The following is a 24258-nucleotide window of genomic DNA, read 5'->3' as shown; positions in this document are numbered from 1 at the left end:
GTCGCATTCTTCCAACGTTTTGGAGAGGCACAGGACTATTGCTCCTGGTGTCACGGCATGTGGAGTCGTCGAGTAAGACTTTAGGCCGCGGCTGGTAGTGACTGGGGGGGTCCTCTGAGGGCTCTTCAACCACACATAATGCCACGTGTGCTTGAGAACTGTGTGGGTGATGTTGAGGTACTGCCATGGGCAGTAAGATCCCCAGAACTTTTCCCAATAGAGCTTGTACGGGGCCAGCTCACACTTAACTGGATACTGGGTACCTGATATTTTTAAAGATATCGACAGTCCTACAGTGGATGACGATCGCAGGAAAAAGCGGCGGCTATTTAAGAAGACGTCGCATTCTTCCAACGTTTTGGAGAGGCACAGGACTATTGCTCCTGGTGTGACGGCATGTGGAGTCGTCGAGTAAGACTTTAGGTCGCGGCTGGTAGTGACTGGGGGAGGGGTGGGGGTCCTCTGAGGGCATTTCATCCACACATAGTGTCACGTGTGCTTGAGAACTGTGTGGGTGATGTTGAGGTACTGCCATGGGCAGTAAGGTCCCCAGAACTTTTCTCAATAGAGCGTGTACGGGGCCAGCTCACATGTAACTGGTGCACGATATTGTGGATAGCAGCAATGGGACAGAGTCCCAACTTGCCTCAGTTGAGGACGCAATGGCATTTCCAGCCGAATCAGTGGGTATACATCCAGGGCAGAGTGGGTGGACACATACTGGTACATACTTCGCAAATTTAACTCGGTTTTGTATGCACTGATACAACGTCACACACCCTGTTAAGGGAGAATGACAGGGTGACAATCGACAAAACTCTATATTTTCTATTACGGAGTTATAATCTATACACATTGAAGAATTGTTCCCCAAAATATTATGCGCGAACTCCAAAAAGTAAGGATTCTGTGTGCGTTTGAAGTCGAGCATTTACGGCGCTCCACGGCGTTAGAGAACCGGTTGCCACAAGTCGTTACCGATGCCATCACCCCTATTTATACTGATCTGAATAAATCTGATTTGCCGAAGCGTCGTTTGGGTGGTGTAACTCAAAATGTGAACGAAAATTTCAATAGTCTCATTTGGACATACGCTCCAAAAATAACATCCAGCCGAAGCGAAGTTTTCAACACTGCTTCAAATATGGCCGTATGTCCACTCAAGGTAGGCATTACTGCATTAATGTACGTGGCAAAGGCCCTTCAAATCAAAATCGGCGATGTAATGCGCCGATTCTGTGAAGATGTAGATATAGAGTCTGTGATGGTTCATTAAAGATATACGGTCAGCGACGAAAGGGTCTTTGAGTACGAAAATGGGGGCTCATCAGGTCAAAGGAGGAGAAAGCAGGCCGCCCTCTAGCCGGGCCGATAGCTATTATGGACCAAGCATCAATGATATCCCGTAGGTCTCAAGCTTTGTCCCTTTTTTTATATGATAAATATTTGTCAAACGTCAAAGCTCCTTTTTAAAATACCATGTGTTTCGGCATGGTTGCCGTCACCCACGCTACAATTTTTATCCGACTGTAATGAGTTTTAGTCTTCCCTGAATGAAATTGAATTCTCTTCAGCGTAACATAATCGATTTTTTTAATGTTGATATTTTGATTGCTCTCGATCTTCAAAATGGTTCAAATGGCTCTGAGCACTATGGGACTCAACATCTTAGGTCATAAGTCCCCTAGAACTTAGAACTACTTAAACCTAACTAACCTAAGGACATCACACACACCCATGCCCGAGGCAGGATTCGAACCTGCGACCGTAGCAGTCCCGCGTTTCCGGACTGCAGCGCCAGAACCGCTAGACCACCGCGGCCGGCGCTCTCGATCTTCCACCATAATCGAGTCCATCAACATGAGGTGGCAAATATTAGGTGGCAAATATGAGGTAGCCAAGGAGGTGGAAACGTGGGTTCTACTATGCCAAGACTGCTTGGTAGCTTCAACAGGAAAACACAATGAATTAGCAGGAATACAAAATAAGGAAGTATTTACTACTTAACTTTGCTGTAGTCCATGATCAGTTGGTTGACAGTTATAGAAGACGCGACAGCCTGTAGAATGACATAATTTACAAGTCACAAATCTTGCAGTGACGAATTAATCTCTCGTAATCTTGAATGCCGAATCCGGTGAATGTGAAGACTAACTTGGAACGGAGCTACAAACACTTGATGGCAGCAATGGCTGAGCTGCAGACGATGACTAACATCGGCGCTGGCTGGCCACTGAGCGCGGCTACGAACTGTATGTACACTGGCACAACTGCACTACACCCCCGCAACACATGAAGTGGCCTAGCGGCGCCTCGCGGCGAGCAAAGTACTGCGATTGCGACTGGCTGTGTACTCTTTGGCTAACACAGCCGTTCTTCCGTTCCGTTTATCGAGAGAATCCCATCCGGCGGATCGATCTCTCAGGTGGCGGTGCGGTCGTATGACTGACAACATCACATATGTAGTATTTTTTTCGGTCAAAAAAGATGAGTCCAAATATGTTACTTTTTTCAAATACGATCTCTAATTCCGCCAAAAAATTTTTGCAGATACCTACAGTTAACTAAAATTACTTCTGTAAGGATCAGGGCGACGTGTTAATTTTATGTTTGAGATAACCACAACCAGAGGTAAAGCGACAACCATCGATCTACCTCCTTTCAGAGCTGCCTCCGGAAAATCCCAATTACAGGATGAAGATATTAATATTTTGCAATAAGAAAATACCAATAAAAGCTTCAATGTAGGCTTCATTCATTGCAGTAAACCCTATTTGTCTACCACATTAAAGTACGGAGGAAAAAAATCGTGGATTTGAGTAATATTTTCGTCACGCTGTCGTTCCCCCTTAACCCCCTGAAGTTTCATTTCAGTCCCTCCTCTCCTTCTAGGTGCTTTGCTTTTTTTGGCAGGCGGTGTATTTATTTGGTTGTTCTGTAGCACAATATCAATGATGGTTAATAACTTCCACGATATCTTGTAGCAAGAGGTACGTTCAAAGATGAATATTTTGGAACTACTAACAAACTAATCAACGACATGCAATGCAATAATTTTATATATACTAAGATCGTGTATGTGCTTTCGGACATGTCCGAAAGAACAGATACCATCGGTGACCATGCAGCTCGTTAGAATGAAATGGTAATTAAATCAATACCCTAAGCTGCCGGCACCGTAGCTCAGCGTGTTCGGTCAGAGAGCCGGTTGGCCTCTGTAATAAAAAACTGAGTGGAAGAATCAACCACTGAACTTGAACAGGATGACTTGCGACGTCCGCAACGACCAAACACAACGATCAACAATGAGAATAAAAAAAAGATGGATAGAGTGTCTGCCACGGAAGCAGGAGATCCCGGTTTCGAGTCCCGGTCAGGGCACACATTTTCATCTGTCCCCGTTGATGTATGTCAACGCCTATCAGCAGCTTAGGGTTTTCTTTACATTGTAATTTCACAATAATTTTAGTTTGCCTAAACATATTTTTTGAAGTTTACAGGTGTCTAACGTCGTGCGTTTGCATCAGAATGTAGCATGTGCGTTGTGAATGCAGTTTTGGTACCGATGTATAGGTAAGTAGCAGCAGAATATTAATATTGAACTAGAATAAAATAACAGAAACAGCAGTACAGTTACAAATGGCGTAGAGCCGCTGAGAACTACTGTACCTTCTGGTAGCGGAAGGTGACTGGCGTGGCGTACTGGTGTTTCAGAGATCCTGGCGAGCCGTACTCGAGTATGAAGCTGGCGTTGTCCACCAGGGTAACGTCGTACTGGATATAAATCAGCTTAGTCCCGTCCGGCGAAAACTCCAAAGCCGCGTCGTTTCCCAAGGTGGCTTCCGGCGACGATGATGCTGCAACATCGTATCCTACCCTCAGATGGCTACAGCTCAACAATAACCTTGCGTGTTCACGTGGCTTGCATTGCTAATATGGGACTGTGGTATTTATACTGTGATACCATGCGTGCAGGAAATACTAACTGAAATCTAATATCCCAAAATCCAGAGATCCCTACTCGACAATCGTCCACCCTGAACATTCGTGTGGCTTGCATTGTTAATACGGGACAGTGGTACACATAATGCGACACCATGCATGCAGGAAGTCTCAACAGAAATCTAATATCACCGGCTGGAGTGGCCGAGCGGTTCTAGACGCTTCAGTTTCTGGCCCAATGCAGATTTTATAACAATTTACGTTTTAATTTATATTTGCCAATTGAATTATCAGATATTTTAGCACATACAGCACAAGTTGTAGATCACGTTTTTGTAATATGGCGAACGAAATTTAATTATCAACCGTTTGAGTGTCCTTCTCAGACGAAAGTGATCGCCTTTAAGTATCCCTCTACTCCAAGTGATTAGGGTCTGAGCATTAAAGACTTCAAATTCATACGCCAATTGATCATTTTAAGTTTTGACACAAGCGATTATGACCTCATCTGTTTTCTGCCCTAAAGCAACAACAACTGCAAATTGGCTTTCTGTTGCTAGTTGCACAACATCCAGACCATAAAATTTATATACAATGTGATCAATCTTTCGCAACAAATCCAAATGGGAAAAGCCGGCCGCGGTTGTCGAACGGTTCTAGGAACTTCAGTTCGGAACCGCGCGACTGCTACGGTCGCAGGTTCGAATCCTGCCTCGGGCATGGATGTGTGTGATGTCCTTAGGTTAGTTAGGTTTAAGTGGTTCCAAGTTCTAGGGGACTGATGACCTGCGATGTTAAGTTCCATAGTGCTCAGAGCCATTTGAACCATTTTTTTTGAAATGTAATATCCCGAAATCCAGAGATACGGAGACAGGCTCGGAGAATGGCGGCGATATTATTCGTGTAGCAGACGCGGTCTCTTGTGGCTGACGCGATCCAACAGTCGTGGCAAATATGTCGCATATAAAGCTCCATACATGGAAAGAATGGTTCAAATGGCTCTGAGCACTATGGGACTTAACTTCTAAGGTCATCAGTCCCCTAGAACTTAGAACTACTTAAACCTAACTAACCTAAGGACATCACACACATCCATGCCCGAGGCAGGATTCGAACCTGCGACCGTAGCGGTCGTGCGGTTCCAGACTGTAGCGCCTAGAACCGCTCGGCCACCCCGGCCGAATGGCCAGCTGGTGTAGCAACAACACCAAAATTAATTAATCTCTTTTTCAAAGGTAGAAGAACGTCTATGTAATCACTGCATCCGCTTCGTTCCTCGTATTTTTTACTCGATGTTCATTTTTCTCTTTCTCCTTGACTTTCTTCTGGCGAGGGTATCGGAGAGAACGGAACGAATGCTGCCGTTGTTCTACGTAAGTATTTAAATGTACAGGAATCTGTTGCGAGTCTTTATATGGTTAGCTAAGGAGCACAGCATTTTCTATTTTCTGTGTGATTTCATTTCCCTTCGCTCCACTTCAGCCTAGAGATTACGTAGAATATCACAGGAGAACATTATATATATAAAATGCGGGGATAAAAGATAAAATGTGTGTATGACAAAGGGGGAATCAATTAGGGTTAAAATAATCTAAAAAGGGGGGGACTTGGATGAGGCACGTTTACATAAAATCGACGTACAGTTAAAATGGCACTCGATGCAGGCGGCACGAACAGCACAATTAAAAACGGAGTTCACAGTATGGGACGAGGACACTGATCACACGCTGCACTGATGTAACATACACAGCGAGCATCAAAACACAACAAAGTAACTGCAGTAGAATTTGAAGGGCCTGCCGAGAGAGGGGAGGTCGGAGAGGAGGGAGAGAGGAAAGAGAGATGGGGTTTGACGGAGGAGGGGGGCAGGAAGGGGGGGGGGGGGGAAAGGCAGAGCCTGTAGCATATCAAGGGGCAGGAGATGGGGAGGGAGCGCAAGGACTGGGAAAAGAGAAATGAGAAGGGCAGGGGGGAGCAGGGAGGAAACAGCACAAGGGGGCAGAGAGGGGGGCCAAGGGAGGAGGGCAGTGGAAGAGGAGGGTCAGAGTTGGAAGGAAGAATAAATATCAGGGTGAAGCACATCATCACGGATAGGGAGACAGTGGAAGTTCCTTTCAAATGGTTCAAATGGCTCTGAGCACTATGGGACTCAACTGCTGTGGTCATAAGTCCCCTAGAACTTAGAACTACTTAAACCTAACTAACCTAAGGACAGCACACAACACCCAGCCATCACGAGGCAGAGAAAATCCTTGACCCCGCCGGGAATCGAACCCGGGAACCCGGGCGTGGGAAGCGAGAACGCTACCGCACGACCACGAGATGCGGGCGGAAGTTCCTTTAGGAGAGGAGGTGGAAAGTGTGGACATTGAGAGAGGAGGGAACACATCGGTAAAGGCGCAGCAGGAGGTGGGGAGTGGAGAGAAATGGGGACACCAGGGGGTGAGAGGATCGATGTGGCGGTTGGTATAGGGGATACAGATGTGTTCAAGGAAAAGGTGTATATGTGGGAAGTGGATGAGGTCATAGAGGATCCTTGTGGGGGACAGCAGATGGATACAGAAAGCGAGGTGGGAGCACAGGCACTGATGTAAAGAAAAACCAGTGGCAGACCATAACACTTCATAAGTAGGATCATTAAAAAATAAGGTAAAAAACGTTTCCCGTGTAACAGATTTGTGTTGTTGTTGTTGCTGTGGTCTTCAGTCCTGAGACTGGTCTGATGCAGTTCACCATGCTACTCCATCCTGTGCAAGCTTCTTCATCTCCCAGTACCTACTGCAACCTACATCCTTCTGAATCTGCTTAGTGTATTCATCTCTTGGTCTCCCTCTACGATTTTTACCCTCCACGCTGCCCTCCAATGCTAACTTTATGATCCCTTGATGCCTCAAAACATGTCCTCCTAACCGGTCCCTTCTTTTTGTCAAGTTGTGCCACAAACTCCTCTTCTCCCAAATTCTATTCAATACCTCCTCGTTAGTTATGTGATCTACCCATCTAATCTTCAGCATTCTTCTGTAGCACCACATTTCGAAAGCTTCTATTCTCTTCTTGTCCAAACTATTTATCGTCCATGTTTCACTTCCATACATAGCTACACTCCATACAAATACTTTCAGAAACGACTTCCTGACACTTAAATCTATACTCGATGTTAACAAATTTCTCTTCTTCAGAAACGCTTTCCTTGCCATTGCCAGTCTACATTTGATATCCTCTCTACTTCGACCATCATCACTTATTTTACTCCCTAAATAGCAATACTCCTTTACTGCTTTAAGTGTCTCATTTCCTAATCTAATTCCCTCAGCATTACCCGACGTAATTCGTCTACATTCCATTATCCTCGTTTTGCTTTTGTTGATGTTCATCTTATACCCTCCTGTCAAGACACTGTCCATTCCGTTCAACTGCTCTTCCAAGTCCTTTGCTGTCTCTGACAGAATTACAATGTCATCGGCGAACCTCAAAGTTTTTATTTCTTCTCCATGAATTTTAATACCTACTCCGAATTTTTCTTTTGTTTCCTTTACTGCTTGCTCAATATACAGATTGAATAACATCGGGGAGAGGCTACAACCCTGTCTCACTCCCTTCCCAACCACTGCTTCCCTTTCATGCCCTCGACTCTTATAACTGCCATCTGGTTTCTGTACAAATTGTAAATAGTCTTTCGCTCCCTGTATTTTACCCCTGCCACCTTTAGAATTTGAAAGAGAGTATTCCAGTCAACGTTGTCAAAAGCTTTCTCTAAGTCTACAAATGCTAGAAACGTAGGTTTTTCTTTCCTTAACCTATCTTCTATGGGAAGTCGTAGGGTCAGTGTAGCCTCACTTGTTCCAATATTTCTACGGAATCCAAACTGACCTTCACTGAGGTCGGATTCTACCAGTTTTTCCATACGCATGTAAAGAATTCGCGTTAGTATTTTGCAGCTGTGACTTATTAAACTGATAGTTCGGTAATTTTCACATCAGTCAACACCTGCTTTCTTTGGGATTGGAATTATTATATTCCTCTTGAAGTCTGAGGGTATTTCGCCTGTCTCGTACATCTTGCTCACCAGGTGGTAGAGTTTTGTCATGACTGGTTCTCCCAAGGCCGTCAGTAGTTCTAATGGAATGCTGTCTACTCCCGGGGCCTTGTTTCGACTCAGGTCTTTCGGTGCTAAACAGATTTGTAGCTACTGAAAACGTGAATGCACTCACCAATTTGGCCCTGATTTGAAATATTTAAGCTTCAAATCCTATTACACAGTCCAGTCACACGAACGTGACCACCCTGTATGTTTGCCGTCAACGTGCAATAACCACTCACATGCGGCAGGTGGCAGCACCATGAGTTCAGGCTACATGGTGCCTGTTGGGCGGATGCGGAAAATGGTGCAGTCATTGTCGTAATGTGGAAATGGAGCAATTTATCTAAAGTCCAACACACATGACCATTTGCTTTCAGGCCAGGGGTGCAAGCATTTCCAAAATGGCAAAGTCTGTAAACTGTTCACCTGCCAATATGGTTAAAGTACACTGTGCATGATAAAATGGCACTATCCAAAACCGTCACCGAGGCAACTGTGGTACACCACTGGTGGTAGATGACCGGGATGAACAATGGGTGTGGAGATGTGTACGTGTGAACTGTCGAACAACTGACCATCCAGATGAGGCAAGGTGCTACGAACAGTGCCTTCTCAATGACCATTCAGAGAATGCTGCTGCATCTGGGCCTACATCACAGGCGCCCAGTTCATGCACCCATGCTGATAGCTGTTCATCGGCAATGAAGGCTGGAAGCTGCCCGCCAGTAGCACAACTGTACGTCCACTAGGTGTCGACTGGTGGCTTTTCCAGATGAATCACGTTTTATGCTCCAGCGAACAGATGACCGTTGGTATGTATGTCCATTCAACAATTCAGGGCGGAGCAGGGAGCAGGCAGCGTTATGGACTGCAAAATATATTTGTAGCATTCCCTGAAGAGTCTCTTCGTTCTGGAAGGCACAATGGATCACACATATGCATATATCGGTGGAGACCATGTCCATTCCTACATGCAGTTCCTTTTTCCATGGTGTAATGGCATCTACCAGCAGGACAATGCAATGTGTCACACAGCTCCCAGTGTACGTGTGTGGTTAGAAAACAACCTAAATGAATTTACCGTACTCTACAGGCCACCAAACTCCTTGGATTTATACCCAATAGAGGACCTTCGACCAGGCTGTTCGCGGTATGGATCTTCAACCGAGAAATCGAGCGCAGTGAGCCACGACACTGGAGTCGGCATAGCCATGCCAAACCCTTTCGGTACCTTTTGGAACCTCACTGATTCTCTTCCTGCACGTCTGTGCTGCGAAAGGTGGTTATTCAGTCTTTTGAAAGGTGGTCACATCAATTTTAGTGGATCGTGTATATGTTGCGGCTGTCCACATGTAACTACTGACGAGGTCCGTAGACATATAGAAACGTAATAGTGCCAAAACACGCATCTCCATGAAGTCACCTTTTACTGCTACTTTCCGTGAGAACATAGTATATAGTCTTCGTGAAACTGGTGTTTTCAGTTATTCACTATTTGCAAGGAGTTGACTTAACATTATCATTAATGTACAGTCATTGTTACTATTCCACTACAGAACTAGAACTGTTGTTGTTGCGAAAGTAATTTTAATTTCCTTGTTAATTTATGCGGACGCTACAATGTCCAGAAACAGACATTTTGGGGTTATCACGCTGCTGCTCCTATACTATTATAGTATATTTAGTTTTCTCGACGAACTTATAGTTGCGTATAATGGGTGCATTAGTGTGAAATAAGTGTTCTGACATACCGAATAATATCGCAAGCTTTGCCCGGTATTTCGGTCTCAGGTGCCATCCTAAGTGCCATCTTAATCTTGGTTCTCGCTTGTGTAGCCTCTGTCCATCGATGGTGGAAAGGCCGAAGTTCTAGTTCATTACCTACGAATCCAGTGGATCGACCACAAGATTTGAAAAATTGTGCGTATACCAGTCAACGTGCATCATGTGACAGAGTGAACAGGAAAAGAAGGACAGTCAGTGTAGAAAGTGTAAATAAGATTGTAGGACAATAAGCATCATGGGGATGTAAACGTATTGTTTTGTTTTGAGGGATACATAGGTTTGGGACCAATGACCTCAGCACTTTGGTCCCTTAGGAATCCACACACACACAAACATTTTGATACAAAGGTTGAGAAGAAACCTAGGATTCGGAGCACCAAAGCCTGCTAAGGAGACAGGAATGTTGCAGCAATAGCTGCAGACCAGACATTGCAAACCTTCGAGGGGCATGCAGGAGAGTCGCCTGAATACAGGTGGAGTAGCATTCTGGAATACAGCAGTCTGCTGCAGTGGTGGATTGGATTTCCACATGCCTTGGCTTAATGCTGCACTCCCTTTGTCACCTATGTGAGAGGAGACAGGCTTCTGTCATAACATAGCTGGTCAGAGCGACTGTAAATGCCCGCCACCGAGTCATTAGCCGCACTTGTAATTGTACCTGTGCGAGCATAAGCTGTCGCCAGTACACCGGTCGGCAAAGATGTAGTGCAAAGATCGATAGTAGGCGGTGGATCAAGGGCACCTACCACGAGATAGGCTACAGACACACTGACAAGCAACACGCCGCCGACGCCCCCTCGACAGCAAGTATTTAGGCCGCCGCCGCTGACTGGAGGGCCGCACTGACTGTCATCCAGTTGGCGTCTGTCAGTTTATTTGCAGAGTGGTTCAAGTCACATCACAGGCTATGACAGTATGTAGTGACCAGGTTAGTGACTAGCAGTGAGACACTAAAGTTTTTAATAGCAAGATTACCGATATTTTCTGCAAGAGGACTATTACCGAGGAGCTTGTACCACAACACATGGACTCTATTCAAGTTAAGTTTGAGGTTCATGTAAATAGAGAACTATATTAATTCATGTGTGCTTCCCTGCTACCTTGCAGTACAAGACTCTACAGGATGAGGATACTATACAACGCTGGGAGTTATATGGAGGTAGCAGTCCTCTGCCTGGATGACCACACATTCTGACAGGACACCAATAACATCTCTTGTACAGAATAAAGAATCTTTGTACTGAGTGAGCTCTCCTGATTCTGCGCTCGCCACAGTAACGCAACACATATTTCTCACACAAGCCATTCTGGTACAGAAGAGACCTTCACCGCTTGGCCTAATAGTCGTTGTAGAGTCTTGTACTGCATTGAAGTGAGGAAGAGGATATGTTATGGGCGACCTGTATCCTGTTTCCACAACACAAATGCACATGTGGAGTAATACGGTTCTTTGTTTACATGAACTGGAAACATTTACTTAACTTGAGTAGAGTCTATGCTTTGTAGTGCAAGCTCATCAATAATAGCCCTCTTGCAGACTGATGTAATGTCAGTATCGGTAATCTTGCTGTTACACGTTTAGTTTCTCACTACTAGAAAAGTACAATTCTGGTTGAGGTAAACTAGTCCCACTCTGGTTGCTATGTTCTGTCATAGACTGTGACAAACTAAACCCGCTCTGCGAGTAAACTGATAGAAGCCAGACTGGATGATTGTGTGAGTTAAGCCCTCCGGTCAGTGACTGCGGCCTAAATACATGCTGTCGAGAGGCCGTTGGCGGCGTGTTGCTTTTAGTGTGCCTCTGGCCTCTCTCGTGATAGACACGCTTGGTCCAGCGCCTACTAATCGATCTTCGACCTATCTCTTTGTCGACCAGAGTGCTGACGACAGCTTATGCTAGCACAGTCGTCTCCGCATCGCCAACACCAGTACATAATATTTTGCCAAACAGCAATAGTTACGCAAAGTGACATCGGTGGGTATGCTTGAGATAGGGTTACTCTGTTCGAGATACCCCATTAAGTTCGAGAATTTTTTAGGATTATACGACACATGGACATCAGTGAGACAGGGCGATAGTTTTGTGGATCTCATATGCTACAGTTCTTGTAGATGGTCTGACCTGTTCTTTCTTTCAATCACTAAGAACTGTTTTTCATTCAGATGAGAATGTCCAGCAGCATTAAAACGATCACCTGCCAAAAAACTGAATAATCTTTTGCAGTGTGGACGTGCAGGAAGACAGCCAATGAGGTTCAGGAGGGTCTCGACAGGGGTGAAGAGCCATGCCGACTACAGTGTTGTGGCCAATAGCGCTAGGTTCTTCGGTTGAGGATCCATGGCGTTCTGTAATCGAGTTCCGAATTCGAAGCACCCTCCCTTTAACATTACAATGCCAGACCACACACGAACGCTGCATCTGCAACAATCGGACCCCTTGGTTCATTTTCATCGATCACGCAACGCAATCTGACTTTCAATAATCCCTACAAAACAATGGCCCTGACTAACAATAACCTGTAGCTTTCATGAGTCACTTACCTCACAAAAATCTTCGTTACTCGAACTACTGCAATACATCGAGCGCCAATGCTGCCAGCTAAATAAAAGATTCAAACTACTGAAGGCTTTAACTACTGATAGGCATAGTCAGCAAATGAAAGATTTTGATAGAGAACAAACAATAGTGTTCCAAAGTCATCATATATATATATATATATATATATATATATATATATATATATATATATCAGTTCATGATAGCCTATCCAATATTATAAATTTACTCTTTCTGATGAACACACGTCCAGATCGCCCGCTCTCAAAACTCCGCCATCTCACTCCCCATACCCACCACTGCTGGAGGCTCACCTCCAAATGTGCAACGCTACGCGCTGTTAACAGCCAACTGCCCAACACTACAATAGCGAATTCCAACCATTCTAACCAGCCACAGACTGCACACACACAGCATAGTCAGTGATTTTCATACAGAGCGCTACGTGGCGTTACCAACATAAAAACCTAAACAGCCTACTTACATATAGAACGCTACGTGGCGTCACCAACATAAAATCCTAAACAGCCTACTTACATAGCCACCATGCTCCCCACAAAAAATTTTACAAATTGTTTTGGGCAGTGGCCAATACAGATTTGAAAATTTTTTTTCATAGTTACAATAACAAAGAAATCAAATGCACACACTTATTGATGCACTGTTGGTCAAAAGCAAACATTGTTCTCATTAAGACAGTCCTGATCATTCATCCCAGTAGTAATTGCATTGCACAAAGTCTGATCAGAAAAAGAAAATGCACACTGAAGTAGTGGATTTCCATGCAGTCTTGAAGAAGTAGTGTTGTCCTTCCAGCGGAAAGACAGTGCTGACTCATGACATGCAGACAGGTAATGGGTCACAACAGAGCAAACCCACAGCAGAGTCAGTCGAAGTTTTAAAGAATATTGGTAGGTAGGTCATCACAGGGCAGACCCACTTTAGTCCTTGTAGAGATTATGGTATTGGTGGGCCACCAGAGGTGCAGACCCACTGCAGTCCTAGTAGAAATAATGGTATTGGTGGGCCATCAAAGATGCAGGCCCACAGTAGTCCTTGTAGAAATAATGGTATCGGTGGGCCATCGAAGGTGTAGACCCACTGCAGTCCTTGTAGAAATAATGGTATTGGTGGGCCATCAAAGATGCAGGCCCACTGTAGTCCCTGTAGAGACAGCCAGCAGCCGTCTATTGCAACTGTGCAGGTGCACAATCACCATCGAAGAGTCTTGCGGATAATATAGCAAGTCCATAAACCACCACTTGTGCCCGCATCTCGTGGTCGTGCGGTAGCGTTCTCGCTTCCCACGCCCGGGTTCCCGGGTTCGATTCCCGGCGGGGTCAGGGATTTTCTCTGCCTCGTGATGGCTGGGTGTTGTGTGCTGTCCTTAGGTTAGTTAGGTTTAAGTAGTTCTAAGTTCTAGGGGACTTATGACCACAGCAGTTGAGTCCCATAGTGCTCAGAGCCATTTGAGCCAGCCACCACTTGTGCACTCACAAAGTTTTTTGGAATTGTCCTTAGAACCACCAATGCTGTTAACCAGTCCCTTGCTGAATTATTAACACACGTGCAACGCTAACAGTCCCAACTTCTCACCCTACTTACATACAGAGCGCTACGTGGCGTTACCAACATAAAAACCTAAACAGCCTACTTACAATTACTTTCCAACAATCCTTTATATTTGTGTCACTGGTGTTGAAAATGATTGAAATGGCTCTAAGCACAGCCCAGTCGAAGTGGTCCCATAGATTCTGCATTAGATTTAAATCCAGGGAGTTTGGTGATCAGGGGAGTACAGTAAATTCATCCTGGCGCATGTACACTGCAACCATTCTCATGCTGGCAGGTGCCATTGCGTTGAGGAAAAACAAACTGCATGTAGGAACTGACATGGTCCCCAAGGATACTCACTATGCTTTCTAAAATTACGAGATCACCCAACCAATGTCATTAAAACATTACCCACACCATAACTCATGCAGGATGTTTGATTTTAGACGTTTCACGCCATACACTCCAACGCCCATACGTCCGATAGAGCATAAAACGCAGTTCAACTAAAAAGACCACGTGCAAATCCCAGCCTACGTCACCGACGAACAGCAGTCAACATGGGGGCATGAACTAGGGGCCTGAGGAAGCCCATACACAGTAGCGTACGCTGAAAGTTCATTCAGGAGACACTGCTGTTTAGCAGCTTGGTTCATCTGGGCAGTCAACTGCTCAACTTTTGTGTACATAGTTCCGCGTAGTCAGCGCGTACACAACTTTCCCACTAGAGCGCGCCCCGCTAAGCACAACAGTGCAGGCGCAGCACTCGTCCATCTCCACACTACGAGATGGCGCTGTCTTAGAGACGGACCAAATTCTGCTTCCGCCGATCCGCGTATTAATATGTAACGCAGCCAATGAGATTGCTGCTAACGTAGAACCTTTTCCCTTCACGGATCACACTCGCGCAGTGATAGCTGAACGCGCGAGGCATTATAACGAGTGTACAGACCTCCCATTAGTCAGTCTGCATTTGTCTGCACCAGTCTGTACCAGTCTGCATTAGTCTATAGTCAAGTTTCAGTCTGCGCCTAATAAGATTACCAAATTCCTGTACATAGCCATGAAGATAAATGTATAGACACTTTGTCAAGTATCAGAGATATGTGAGAATAAGATTAACGTACCACGACCAAAGGAACTTCAGATTGTCAATTGTAAACAGCATCCAGAATCAAGTTACGTAATGTCTATGCTTTTTATTATTTTAATAAATGTGTGTGAAAATTAATCAAGTTCTGTTTAAAGTTGGTCACCGTCAATCTGCTACTCTAAGCGTTACTGGCATTTCTATCGTCTGACCTAACGGCAGAAGATAAACACGCCACGATAAGACCACGAGACATATTGCTGACACTCGCCTACTTCATTAGAGCGACAAGTCAAATAATCTGATGGCGTGTGTACCGAAGGTCTTACAGTACGCACACCACATCAACAGTCTGTTCGCGTGTACACATCTCTGCAGCTGTCTTACACCCCGTGGTGTACCACAGTTACTTCAGCCCCAGTTTTAGAGAGCGCCATTATCCATGTACGGTATAGTTTAACCACGACGACATAAAAACAGTTTAAAGACTTAGCTATTTCGGAAAAGTTCCAACATTGGGCCAAAAGCGAATGATCATGCCCTACTGGGCATAATATAAGCCGGCCGCTGTGGCCAAGCGGTTCTTGGCGCTTCAGTCCGGAACCGCCATACTGCTGCGATCGCAGGTTCGAATCCTCCCTCGTGCATGGAGGTGTGTGATGTCCTTATGTTAGTTAGGTTAAGTAGTTCTAAGTTCTAGGTGACTGATGACCTCACATGTTAAGTCCCATAGTGCTTAGAGACATTTGAACCATCTGAACATCAGATAAATCACTCCGTTTCCGCATTACCCGACAACTATTGCACTGTTTTTTGCGTCCCCCGACCCGACTAACTTTGTCACCCTCCTGTGCTAGTGCCACCAGCCGTCTGTGAAAGGTTATCCCATGTTGACATCGGACATAGCGGGTGGTCGCATTAGTGTGACTGGACTGTGTATCTAGGGTGTATTATGGTTAAAAGTCCGATTCGATCCGGCCCTAGAGTCTTTGTTAACTTCAGTGATTTTAGCTGTTTTTCAACACCAGCGAGGCCGGCTGCGGTGGCCGAGCGGTTTTAGGCGCTTTAGTCCGGAACCAGGCTTCTGCGACGGTCGCAGGTTCGAATCCTGCCTTGGGCATGGATGTGTGTGATGTCCTTAGGTTAAGTTAGGTTTAAGTAGTTCTAAGTCTCGGAGACTGATGACCTCAGATGTTAAATCCCATAGTGCTTAGAGCCATTTCAACGATTTTAAACACCAGTGACACAAATATAAAGGCTTGCTGGAAAGTAATCCCACCGAACTTTTTACGCGAAAACTCTTAAAGCTTTTTTAATGAAACAAACGTTACTGACATTCTACATCTTTGTTCTTCATGTCCACAGATTTATTCCTCAACATCGTCACCCTGGCGACGAACACATTTCTATCAACAAGTAACCAGATTGTTGTTAGCGTCACTGTCACAGTAGAATGTTTGTTTTTTGAGGCAGTCAGAACCTCACCTCCGATCCGCTTCATCACTATCAAAGTGCAGTTCTCGAAAGTGTTCTTTAAATTTTGGAAACATAGGAAAATCGGATGGGGCCAAGTCGGCACTGTACCGTGGGTGATCGATGAAAATTAACCAAGGGGTCCGTTTGTTGCAAATGCAGCGTTCGTGTGCGGTCTGGCATTGTTATGCTAAAAGAGGGGGCGCTTCGAATTCGGAACTCGATTACAGTACGCTGTTTCTCAGGCGCTGACATAGTTACACACCGCCATCTTACACACTACAATTCAGAGCCCTCTAGCGGCGAACGGCTCCAAATATGTGGACCTGAAGAATAAGGATCTAGAATGTTAACAACGTTTGTTTTATTTCAAAAGCCTTCAGAGTTTTCACATAAGAAATTCGGAGGTATTACTTATCACCACGTGCTCGTATTTATATCACTCACCTTTGCAGTGTTCCGACAAGTGAGTTGGGGCAGTATTTCTGTACGTTCCTTAACAAAGGAACAGCGAAAACTGTATACAGCATTTCTGCTTTTGCTTTGCTACCCTCAAAGTTACTTCCACTGTCACCCTTGAGTTTATGAACATTAATCTTTGTGCCATTGACAGCCTTTAAGTACGACCAGAATTTTTTTGGATTTTGTAATATTGCGATGAGATTCTGCTACGATTGTTGTTGAAGGCTCCACGTATTGCCCTCTTGGCAGCCAAACGCATTTCGTTCACCGTCTGTCTGTCCGTGGTCCTATGCTCCGTTTTACACTTCCTTTGCAATAAAATGAGCATAAACAGCCTCGACCACAAGAAACCTTTATTTTTAAGGTTACCTGTTTCGTCAGTTACTGACCATCTTCAGACCTCATACCAGGTTGATTGGCGGTGGCGGTGAATAGAGCAAGCGTTACGAACTCTACGAACGTCAACTGCACAAATGTTTTCAAAAGTTACTCTTTTGCAATAGTTACTCCGTCTTTAGAGGTGAGTGTGTGTCATGGACGCTCCCTCTGACCATGAAAATCTATCCGGTGCATAGACAACTACTTTTTTTAACTTAGCCAGTTGCAGATATGGTGAAAGAGTTCCATATGCTTTTGATTAGTCTGAGATTACATTCGCTTACATCACCTACTCTATCCGAGAACTTAAGTATTATTAGCAGGCAGCCTTCAGCAACACAAAAGTCAAGTAATGTACTGCGAATACATAGAAAGAAGGATCATTTATTGTATGATTATATGATAGCGGAACAAACACTGGTAGCAGTTACTTCTGTAAAATATCTGGGAGTATGCATGCGGAACGATTTGAAGTGGAATGATCATATAAAATTAATTGTTCGTAAGGCGGGTGCAAGGTTGAGATTCATTGGGAGAGTCCTTAGAAAATATAGTCCATCAACAAAGGAGGTGGCTTACAAAACACTCGTTCGACCTATACTTGAGTATTGCTCATCAGTGTGGGATCCGTACTAGGTCGGGTTGACAGAGGAGATAGTGAAGATCCAAAGAAGAGCGGCGCGTTTCGTCACAGGATTATTTGGTAAGCGTGATAGCGTTACGGAGATGTTTAGCAAACTCAAGTGGCAGATTCTGCAAGAGAGGCGCTCTGCATCGCGGTGTAGCTTGTTGTCTAGATTTCGAGAGGGTGCGTTTCTGGATGAGGTATCGAATACTGTATATTGCTTCCCCCTACTTATACCTCCCGAAGATATCACGAATGTAATATTAGAGAGAGGCTTTCCAGCAGTCGTTCTTCTCGCGAACCATACGCGACTGGAAGAGGAAAGGGAGGTAATGACAGTGGCACGTAAAGTGCCCTCCGCCACACACCGTTGGGTGGCTTGCGGAGTATAAATGTAGATGTAGAGTCATGAAGAAAGTTCTTCGTATGAGAAATGACGCACGCCAAAACAGTAATATAGACAAGTTATGAGTTCCCTGTTTGTAAAGAAGGAGACGACCCTGCATGATATTTTCTAATGTTTCGTAATGGCAATTTTGATCCAAAATGTGGAATTCAGAGTTGAAATTGAGCTCTGGGTTGAATGCATAAAACGTGACATTACTTACGTGTTTTGAAAAAGACACAGAAAAGCTTCCTAAAATGTATAAATTAATGTACAATCTGCATTGTGAAATCTATTATACAAAATTCAGTAATTAATTTTTGCTTCACATTCAGTTCATTTACAGATGCAAAATTTAAGAAATATATCTATGATTGAGACCCAAGTTACATAAATGTGTACCATCAGTTTTCAAAATTCTGAAACAGAAAAATATGGCACCAATACAAATTAATAATGAAAAAAGCAATTTCCTAATTTTAATTTTGTCACTGTGCCAGTAGAGGTGAACTACGTCACCTTTCTTTACGTCAGCACACGAAAACCGCCCTCACTGTTCGCCTTTGCAATTCCCGAAACACGTAGTAGCTCCAACAAGTCAAGTTATTGCTGTTCAGTTGCTAAGCAGAAAATATCTACCGCTAAGTATACAGTAGTCTGTCGTGACCGCAAGCTGCTCCTCAAACCGCGTATGATACCTAGACCGATAACAGCGAATATATTTGTTTTATATACTTACAATATACTGTTTTTTCTAATTACATTAAAATATCTGTGCGAGGAAAGTGATGTGGATTACACAGAGCGCTAATGATATGAAGTGTACTTCAATTTATTTTGCATTGCTATGATGTGCTCAGATGTGATAAAGCATATAAAGTCATTCTGGTGATTTCCATTCAAGTTCAGTCAGTCTTCACAGTACCTTAATAAAATATTTCTTACTACCAGAAAAATAAGTTTCCAAAAGTAAAGCAAAGTCTTGTGCCACCCCCAGTCAAGCTGTCTACAGGAGCCTTTTCTTGTCGGAGGAGGCTGCGTGGAATGTTACAAAATACTGAATGACCCTCCCTAAGCCTCGTTTTGTTGCAGATCTTTGTCGGCTTCAGTTCGTGACTAGCGATACTACGATAGTTGCTGTCATTTCGTGACACACTCGTTGGCTTCCACCATACTGGAAGCAAACATCTGTAGACTCGGCCAGCTTTTGTCAAGACGCAGCACTGTAGAATGCAACCTCCTCTTGAACAACTGCTTTCGTTCATGATCTCTGTTCCCAAAATTCATCTCTGTCTTCAGATTATCACACACACACACACACACACACACACACACACACACACACACACATACTATAGGGACAGGAAGGGTCATCGTTGACGTTTTTTATTCTGCATCTGTATTACGTGCATACATTGAGGTACATATAGTTAAGGAATAGCGATATGCACACTTACAGATGGTGGTAATATCGCATACACTGGTTATAAAAGGGCAGTGCCATAGGCAGAGCTGTCCCTCTATCTTTCCTCCTAGGTTTTTATTCATTATCAAGTTTGCTGCGTTTGTGTTGTGTTTGGTGCCACTTATACAGTGTCACCGAGAGCTGTGGTTTTAATTGTGTGCTCGACCTGTATATAGCCCATGTTTGTTCGTGTGCTTCTTATACTGTGGCCGACTTTTAATTTGTTTTTGCTCCAGTGTTTTTTAAGTGCGCTATACATTGCCAGCTGTGTTCTTTTTAATTTTATGCCGACTTTTTAACTGTCCCCCAGTGCATGTCCCCGTATAAGTGTGTATTTTAACTCCCATCTTGTCCATTTACAGTGTTTTTTATGTCCCCCTTTTTTATCCCCCTTTTATGTAAGAGTTTGCCTTCTTTCTTTATAAAGCCCTTCGGCTAAAGAGCAGTGGACTGTACCACTGCCAGCCCTCCCCTGCCCGTGGGGGGCAGTCACTCCGTCGTCAGGACACGAATGGCCTACCGGGACCATCCGACCGCCGTGTCATCCTCAGGGCATGGGGTCAGCACACCGCTCTCCAGGTCGTTATGACCGACGCCGCTACTATTCGGTCGAGTAGCTCCTCAATTGGCATCACGAGGCTGAATGCACCCCGAAAAATGGCAACAGCGCATGGCGGCTGGATGGTCACCCATCCAAGTGCCGGCCAGGCCCAACAGCGCTTAACTTCGGTGCACTCACGGGAACCGGTGTACCCACTGCGGCAAGGCCGTTGCCTGACCGTGGGGGGCAGGGGAACGAAATTACAATAAAGGAAAAAAAAGCGGAGCTGTCATTTGTGCTCCCAAGGGAAACTCCCCATTACACCCACCTCAGATTTCGTGGTAAAAGGGCCCCATGGAGAGCTCGTCAAAAACTGAACACAGATCAAGCATGAAAACAGGAAGAATGTTACTTCAATGTGGAAAAAAAGCAAAATAGGAACAGTGAATGCTCCAAGAATAAGAAGTGCAATCCAGAGAAGCTAGGAACAGAAATGGCGTCATGGTTAAATGGGGTTACGGTGTTGGACTGTCAAGTGGGCAAGCCGTGTTCAATCCTTCCTCGTGATAATACTTTTTTTTGTCGCTTTGTGTTTTATTAAAATTTGTGTCTGTGTCATGGTGTAACGTCCGTTTGCAAGTTTCCAACAGTGAGGTGTGGAACCTATAATGACAGCTGATACTGCACAACTACTCATCAGCAGCTGAAAACTTCCGAATGGGAACCGCAAACGTTTCATGACAAGGCGAAAAGTAAACAGAATTCTCCACCGAAAAACATGCGCGGTGTCATACACGGGATTAGTATGTATGTCATATGATAGGAATCTCTTATCGACGCATCTGATTTGTACACCTGGCAAGTGAGTGAAATGCCTCCTTGCCCGGTTTAGGTTTTCATATGCATGTGAATGTGATCACTCCCAAGGAAATGATGGAAACATAATAGTTTGTCACATATGCTGCAACAAATGAACACAACAGGTTCGCAATCACACAGTTTCTCCGTGCTCTGTCAAAACATATGTTTTTAGTGTTTTCGAAGTTGCGTTCCATTTCGGAAGATCTGACTCTTGAATTCCTTTGTTGTAACATAGTTCACACCTGTCCGTTTGTTGTCTTCATTTCTGTGAGACTTTTATGTGGTAACTCGCCTGCTCTCACTACTCATCACATTTACTTGTGACGGTAACGTATTCTTAACATATGATTTCTATTCTACATCCAATGTATAGTTATGACAACTGTCAAGACTACAGAAAGAATAAACCATTTCAATTCCCGGACGGACAGTTCATAATGTTGTGAAAAAAAAGAAAGAAAAAGAAGTCCACGAGTGAGTTTCGAACATGATTAGCGCGCTTGGTACTTCAACATCGTGACCACTTACCCCGTTGCTGAATCAATCTGCTCTTTATTGCACTTCTTCTTCTTGGACCGTTCACTGTTACTAGTTTTTTTTTTTCAGTATACCTTCTTCCTGTTTTCGTGCTCGATCTGCGTTCAGTTTTTGGCGGGCTATCCACTGTGCCATGTTACCACTAAATCTGAGAGGGGTGCAACGGGGAGTTTCGCTTGTCAGGTGAGGCATGTGAAAAGCTTTCTGACGTCATTATGGACGCACAACGGGAGTTAACGCAGTTTGAACGCGGAATGGTAGTTGGAACCAGACGCATGCGACATTCCATGTCGGAAATCGTAAGAGCATTTAATATCCGAAGGTCCACAGTGCCAAGAGTGTGCCAAGAACACCAAATTTCGTGTATTATCTCTCAACACGGACAACGCAGAGTCCGACGGCCTGCGCTTAACGACCGAGAGCTGCAGCCTTTGCATAGAGCTGTCAGTGCCAACAGACAAGCTACACTGCGTGAAATAACCGTGTAGACCAGGGGCGGGCAGGAATCCTGCACGCGTGCGGTGCACTTGCACGTGTGCAGTAAACAGGTGTTCTGCGTGCACACAGCGGCACGCTGGCCACCCGCTTCTCTCCCCTCCCCACCATACCGTCTCTCCTCTTCTTCCTCCGTAATGAGTTTTGTTTCCTGGCCTTCTTTATTGAATGAAGGAATAAGGTTAGTACGAGTGCGTGAAAGAAATCATGGTTTGAAAGAGTACCTATTACCTACGATACGTTGTATTTAATTATCACAGGTGGAGTTTACAATACGTTTAATGTCTGGAACAAAATTTCTACATACAGACAAACGCAAACAGTTACGTAAATTTTCATTACTGATGTTTACTCTTAACCGAGACTTATTAATTTTCATAACAGAAAAAAATCTCTCGCAAACGTATGTCGAGCCAAACATATTATCTTCGCGCCTTCACGATGGAGACGAGGAAACTCTTGCTGTGGAAAGTTGTGATAAAAATCTATTACACGTCTTGCCAAAAGGAACTTGTCTCTCATACGAGAATTACGCTGTAGAATCTACATTGTAGATCTGTTAATTCCATTTGCAAACTGTGATGAATATCATCTACAGAAACAGCAAATTGTCTCGAGAACTATTCAAAACCTTTGGATAAGTATGATATATCCCCAAATCGCTTGAGAATTTCCTCTTTTATTGCACTAAGTACGGGAACGTATTGAAATTTATTATAATGGCGTTCAGTATTAAACTTCCGCTGACCAGCGAGAATACTGTCATTTCGAATTTTCATGTTTTTGCACAAAGAAAAAATGATTCTTCCATTCGTTTTTAAAAGATATCAATTCCTTTTTAAAAGATAACAAATCTCCACTTCTTCGTTTCCTTGATTCACTCTGCATTTTCCGGTTCTTGAAATACAACGTTCACTACGTAGTGGTGGCTTCGCTTCAACGTCCACAGCTTAGCCTGGTACTACATTGCCGCACCCTGCCAGCTGTCACCACAGTCCCATTCGACGGTTGCACGCGAGCAGCACACGTGCAGCGCTGTGTGCTCATGAGCCGCGTGCAACGTTTGCCCGCCCCTGGTGTAGACCAATGTGGGATGTTCGACGAACATGTTTCTTAGGACAGTGCGGCGAAATTTGGCTTTAATGGGCTATGGTAGCAGACGACCGACGCGTTCGTAAGAGCTGATGGTAGGGTTTGAGTGTGACGCAGATCCCACTAAGCCATAAACCCAAGTTGTCAACAAAGCACTGCCGAAGCTGGTGGTGGCACCATAATGATGTGGGCTGTGGTTTTATGGAATAGAATGGGTCCTCTTGTCCAGCTGAACCGATCATTAACTGGAAATAGTTACACAATTAGTCATTAAAATTGCTACAGCACGAACATGACGTGCTACAGACACGAAATTTAATCAACAGGAAGAAGATGCTGTGATATGCAAATAATTAGCAAATAATTATCTTTTCAGAGCATTCACACAAGGTTGGCGCCGGTGGCAACACCTACAACGTGCTGACATGAGGAAAGTTTCCAATCGATTTATCATACACAAACAGCATTTGGCCGGCATTGCCTGGTGAAACGTTGTTGTGATGCCTCGTGTAAGGAGGAGAAATGCGTGCCATCACGTTTCCGACTTTCATAAAGGTCGGATTGTAGCCTATCGCGATTGCGGTTTATCGTATCGCGACATTGCTGCTCGCGTTGGTCGAGATGCAATGACTGTTAGAAAATCGGTGCGTTCAGGAGGGTAATACGGAATGCCGTGCTTGATCCCAACTGCCTCGTATCACTAGCAGTCGAGATGACAGGCATCTTATCAGCATGGCTGTAACGGATCGTGCAGCCACGTCTCGATCCCTGAGTCAACAGATGGGGACGTTTGCAAGACAACAACCATCTGCTCGAACAGTTCGACGACGTTTGCAGCAGCATGGACTATCAGCTCGGAGACAATGGCTGCGGATACCCTTGATGCTGCATCACAGACAGGAGCGCATGCGATGGTGTGCTCAACGGCGAACCTG

At 44.6% G+C, this 24258-nt stretch overlaps 1 protein-coding gene across 1 annotated transcript in view; it reads right to left on the bottom strand.

Annotated features, from left to right (window-relative positions):
* LOC126190822 (venom dipeptidyl peptidase 4-like) overlaps positions 1-24258 on the bottom strand; it is a 382023-nt gene that overhangs the window by 207192 nt on the left and 150573 nt on the right. Inside the window, exon 7 of the mRNA XM_049931391.1 lies at positions 3670-3857. Coding sequence (XP_049787348.1) covers positions 3670-3857 — 188 coding nt within the window. The remainder of the gene's footprint in view (positions 1-3669; positions 3858-24258) is intronic.

Source organism: Schistocerca cancellata, chromosome 6, assembly GCF_023864275.1.
Source record: "Schistocerca cancellata isolate TAMUIC-IGC-003103 chromosome 6, iqSchCanc2.1, whole genome shotgun sequence".
Taxonomy (NCBI): Eukaryota; Metazoa; Arthropoda; class Insecta; order Orthoptera; family Acrididae; genus Schistocerca; species Schistocerca cancellata.
This window is presented reverse-complemented; position numbering and strand designations above follow the sequence as displayed.